The sequence below is a fragment of the Silurus meridionalis genome, chromosome 3 (genome assembly GCF_014805685.1).
Source record: "Silurus meridionalis isolate SWU-2019-XX chromosome 3, ASM1480568v1, whole genome shotgun sequence".
Lineage (NCBI taxonomy): Eukaryota > Metazoa > Chordata > Actinopteri > Siluriformes > Siluridae > Silurus > Silurus meridionalis.
The window spans coordinates 32324991-32329589 of NC_060886.1; the positions used below are offsets into that span (position 1 = coordinate 32324991).

Sequence of the window (4599 nt, forward strand, 5' to 3'; positions counted from 1 at the left end):
CTTTGCTCTCCGGACACAAGACACCTGCCGTCTCTACCATGCATTCTTTTAAAAACCTGCCTTTGGAGAAAGGCTTGCTAGCTTTTGCTAATTTGAATGCCAGCAAAAAACTTGCCTTGGTACTTGCTCTTGAATCGCAGTTTGCCGGTGAAAAAATTTTGTCTGCGTCTGTAAATTAGCTGCCAACCTCTGAGCCATAGCCGCCCGTTCCTGCGTTGACTGCTTGCTAGCGTAGTCGGCATGCTTCATAGCAAGGTGACGGCTGATATTGTACTCGTTGAAAACCGCGACAGTTTCTTGGCATATTGGGCATACAACTTTCAGTGAAAATATATTTTGTTGTCCACTCCGTATTAAACACTCGGCGCTCACTATCCACTTTTCTTTTCTTTGATAAGCTAATTTTTGCAGAAGGGCTCATAAGATGGTCACGTTCGGCGGGCCGGATTAATAAACCCAACGGGCAGTGTGTGGCCCATGTCTGGTCTATAGGATCTTTACAATGTGTGTATGTAAGGTACACAGAAAGTCTTTGTGTGGGTTCACACATATCTGGTTACTATGTTTTCTTACCCAATCAGGAACAGTATTAGCTCAGGTTTTTTCAGTGTGTATATATACTTGTCTGTTATCTGCAATAAACTGAAGAAGAACATATGCTGCATTCTGTGTGCTGTGTGATTCTTCCCTGATCAGCAAAGACACCACGGGCATCGTAGATCGTATGAAAAACCTCTTTAATAATTAAGTGTTTGTTTGGGCTTAATAAAAATCTAACAACATCTGAGTGAAAGAAAGGATGTCGTGAAGAAATGTGTGGTGCGTTAGAGGTTTTTAATTTTGCCTCTTTTTTTTATAATATTGATTTATTTATATTTGTAAGAAAAATAGAGAAATTCATGCTGCATTAATTGCGCATTAATAAAATAAGTGCTGTTAAAATGAATTTGGGTTAATGTGTTATTAACTCGTTCATTTTGAAAGTTTTTTCAGTATAATGGACATTATATAAAGGTCAACCCAAAGTTGTTAAGCTTTTTCATGAAAACAGCAGGAAAACTGTAATGCGAGGAAAATGCACAAGAATCTGCATGCGCTCTGTTATACTGCATGTATTATATGCTGTATAATAATGATGGTTTCTACAGCTGTGGCATCATATTGATGTTATTAAGAGGATGATTGGGACTGAAGGCAGATGATTGGGTGTAAAATGCACGACCCACCACTGTAAAGAGACAATCAATAACACTGTGCAGATCTATTATGTATTTTATTGTGTACAATTATGTACAAAAAATATTACAAAAAATAATCTATTATTAATTATTTAATGTAATTAATTTTTTTGTCTTTATGTGCGAACGGAGAAAGCTGATCTGCTGAAGGCACTTGGTGACGGCTGGAGGAACGGGCTTTGTGAGATCTTTTTTCCACGATTCCAAAGCGTTCAGAGCGACTTTGGGGTTGCTGGGTGCCAGATCATGAGTGGCATAAACCACTGCGAGCTGCAGCTCCCACGGCAAATCTGCACACAAAATCCATCATAAAATTAGGACTTGCTGAAGCACTTTCCTGTTGATAGAGAACTAAAAATCAGAAAATAAAGATAAAGATTGATAAAGGACTTGTTTATTTGATCCTTTAGTGATACCTTTTTGTCTTCCGAACTCAGTAACGCTTTTTGTTAGATCTTCAACTGATGTTGCCATGTTCTCCTTAAGGCCTTGTTGGCCAAGTCGCCCTGTTTGAGATGGACAGAGTGCATGAACATGAGAACATGAGTGAAAAACAGAAGAATCCAGAAATAATGAGAGATAATGCTCTAACACACAATTTATAGGAAACTTACCAAGTAGCCTGAATATTGCTGCTACAGAGACGTTTCTGAACTTTGTTTCCTCTGTTTGTGTTTGTTTTAGCCAAGTGTTCAAAATGAGCCACACACTTTTTCCAAAAAAATAAAAAATTGGACATATTAAGTTTTCTTGAGGCAGTAATAGAATACCATCAATTGTACGTTTATGCAACAAGAATGTAAACATTTGCAGTATTTGGGACACACTGTCTCATATGAGTCTAGAAAGATGAGAATTTAACACATTGAAGCAGTTTCACATTCAGTACCGTATAACATGGGAGACGGTCCAAATCCAGCCCAGTTGTGCACAGAGAAGGTCCAGGCTGAATACGTAGTCCCAGGCAGCAGGACAGAGATCATCACCATACCAACTGCTCTTCTGGAAAGTCAGACTTTTGTCTTTCAGAAGAGCCTTCAGTGTGCTGGTGATGGCTCTGTAGATGTCTCCAGGAGGCTCCTGTGAGAAAATAGTCAGATCATTTCTTTAAAAACCAGATCAATGAAACAATGTTTACAATAATATGATCATAACTGAAAGGTCACAACCAAATACAAGTGCAGATGATTGAAATACTGAGGTAGAGCTCTAACTGTGCATTCTGCTCTTTTTATAACCTCCATTTATTACTCTTATGTAAGGAGGAGTTTTAGAAAAGATTTTAGATACACATGCAAAGTAGCACACGTTACTAAAGGGTTTATGTATCAGACAGTAGCAGGAGTAAATAATGCTCTAGAATAGTACATGAGTATGTAATTTGAGGCACAGATTTAGTTTGTTTATTCAGTAGTGAGCACAGTGTCACATGGTTCTATATCACTTCCTTTATTAGTATATTATGAAACACAGATTTATTTGCTTGCATGTTTATTGCACTGATCTGATCATTTTTATCATAAACAGCGTCATTAACGCTGGAGTTCAGTGCAGTTTCTTTGCTGCTGGTTATCAGCACTAATACACTACACTAATAAAAAAAGACTAAAATAGTGATGTAGAATAGTGATAGATACTTATTGATTTAATTCATCATGAATTTATAATGTATTTGCTCCATAAATAACATGGACATTGGAAATTAAAAGTAGATTAAGAATGAAGTAAAACACATAAAAATTCCAGTTGAAAAACGATGTTTAATGACTGTTCTGGTGACTGTTGTGATGAGAATCAGCTACTTACTGTATCCCAGTGCAGATATTTGCTGAGCAAGTAATAAATCTTTCCGTATGCCTTCATTTTGCACACGATGTGAACGGCTCTGCATAAAGGGCTGTTACAGGAGAAAACACTTGGCCATGCTGTCACCATGACCATTATCAGTTTTGGGGCTTGAGAAAAGTCTGCAAAGGAAACAAAATGATATCACAGATTTAAAATACACTGTTTATGAAGAAATACAAAACCAAAAACAGAACACAATTGCCTTCTTTATATTCCTTTTTTTTCTATTTATTTTTTATTTTTTTTGGTAAATATATAATGAAATGTCAATATAATCTCACCTTCTTTAAGAAATCTGTAGGCGAGGGCATGTGCTTTATGAGAGTCTCCTCTCTTTTGACACAATCCCACATAAACCCTACAGAGAGACTGCAGGAGTTCATGTCCCATAGACTCTTTCTCTGCCTTGATCTTCTCCAAAACCGCTTTCAGAAATGTCTCTGCCAACGACTAAATGAGACGGAAGAAAAAGTTCAACCATCATCCGACTAAATCAAACCTGTATTAAAGTCATGTTTTTAAAACAAATAATAGGGGGTTAAGACTTGACTGTAGATTAGGTTTAGGAAAACTACTCGACTTTGCATAAACCAAAACCTGGAGTAAACACTTTACATGAAATTTCAAATCTACTGTTCAATTTCAGAACATCAGGACCAGTGAATTATGGATTGACTATTAAAACTGAGAAAACTCAATTCCAGAGCTATAGAATTGCATGTACACTGAATAAAATGCATGCGTTTGAATTGAATGCACACTAAATAAAACAGAAGATAATCACTGACCTCGTTCACACAAAACATGGAAATGACAGATTTTTCTTCATCTGTCAGAGAAGGAAGGTCACATTTCCCTTTAAGAAGTGCATCTATCCAGTTTGGAGATAAAACATCTGCACAGGAATCCTGCAGTGTTTTTAATGCACTAGTGATGAGGGATTGATCAAGTCGAGGCTTTTTAGCAGCACTGGGTGGTGGCATGTCTGATGCAGCTCTCTTTGTTCTAATATGAACAAAATGTGATCAAATCACATGACACAGACAATTCTACAGTATAGATAATACACTGGGAATGTGATATTACAGGAAATAATCAGTATAAATAAAGTAAAAACAGTAATAGAAACTTACTTGTTTGTGTTGGTGTCCTGCATCTTTAAACTTTTTGTATATAAAGTGTGCAATTATTAAATGTTTCGAAAAATATCCACAAGCAGTCCTGATTGTCCTGTCGCCAGAAAAAGAGATTGTTTGTGTACTGATTTCCATGGAAACGGGCCGTGGTTTTGTGACATGTACTTCTTTTTTGGTCTCTATTGATTGGTGCGTAGTGGAAAAGTGATGCACCAATCAGGGACGCGGACGCTACCAGAGAGGCGGAGTTTCTAGGATCAACGAGCCATCACTGTAAAAGTGATGGGAAGATCGGATCATTTTAGTGAATCGGTTCTTTGAATCTTATTCATGAAAATTATCGAATCTTTTTTTAATCATTTATTTCCTCTACATAA

The 4599-nt window shown here is 36.9% G+C and overlaps 1 protein-coding gene across 4 annotated transcripts; it reads right to left on the minus strand.

Annotated features, from left to right (window-relative positions):
- Positions 1-1307: 1307 nt before the first annotated feature.
- Positions 1308-4341, minus strand: LOC124382999 (little elongation complex subunit 1-like). Of its 4 annotated transcripts, none has more exons than XM_046845387.1 (8): positions 4220-4341; positions 3875-4091; positions 3368-3536; positions 3045-3205; positions 2128-2318; positions 1853-1947; positions 1655-1744; positions 1308-1528 (listed from the first exon to the last, which is right to left on the minus strand). In XM_046845387.1, the coding sequence occupies exons 1-8, from the start codon at positions 4240-4242 to the stop codon at positions 1323-1325; spliced, it is 1152 nt and encodes a 383-aa protein (XP_046701343.1). In that variant the 5' UTR covers positions 4243-4341; the 3' UTR covers positions 1308-1322. The 4 variants fall into 4 exon arrangements, 3 of the variants coding, with proteins under 3 accessions (XP_046701343.1, XP_046701342.1, XP_046701344.1); XM_046845386.1 differs by having other exon boundaries at positions 1853-1953; XM_046845388.1 differs by having other exon boundaries at positions 1853-1953; positions 3875-4135; positions 4220-4233.
- Between the last annotated feature and the right edge of the window lie 258 nt (positions 4342-4599).

Excerpts from the sequence above, each read along its gene's own strand:
- LOC124382999 (XM_046845386.1), bottom strand. The coding sequence starts at position 4,242 with ATGCAGGACACCAACACAAACAA. Across the intron at positions 3,206-3,367 it reads CTACAGATTTCTTAAAGAAG|ACTTTTCTCAAGCCCCAAAA; the intron begins GTGAGATTATAT and ends TTTCCTTTGCAG. Across the intron at positions 2,319-3,044 it reads AATATCTGCACTGGGATACA|GAGCCTCCTGGAGACATCTA; the intron begins GTAAGTAGCTGA and ends ATTTTCTCACAG.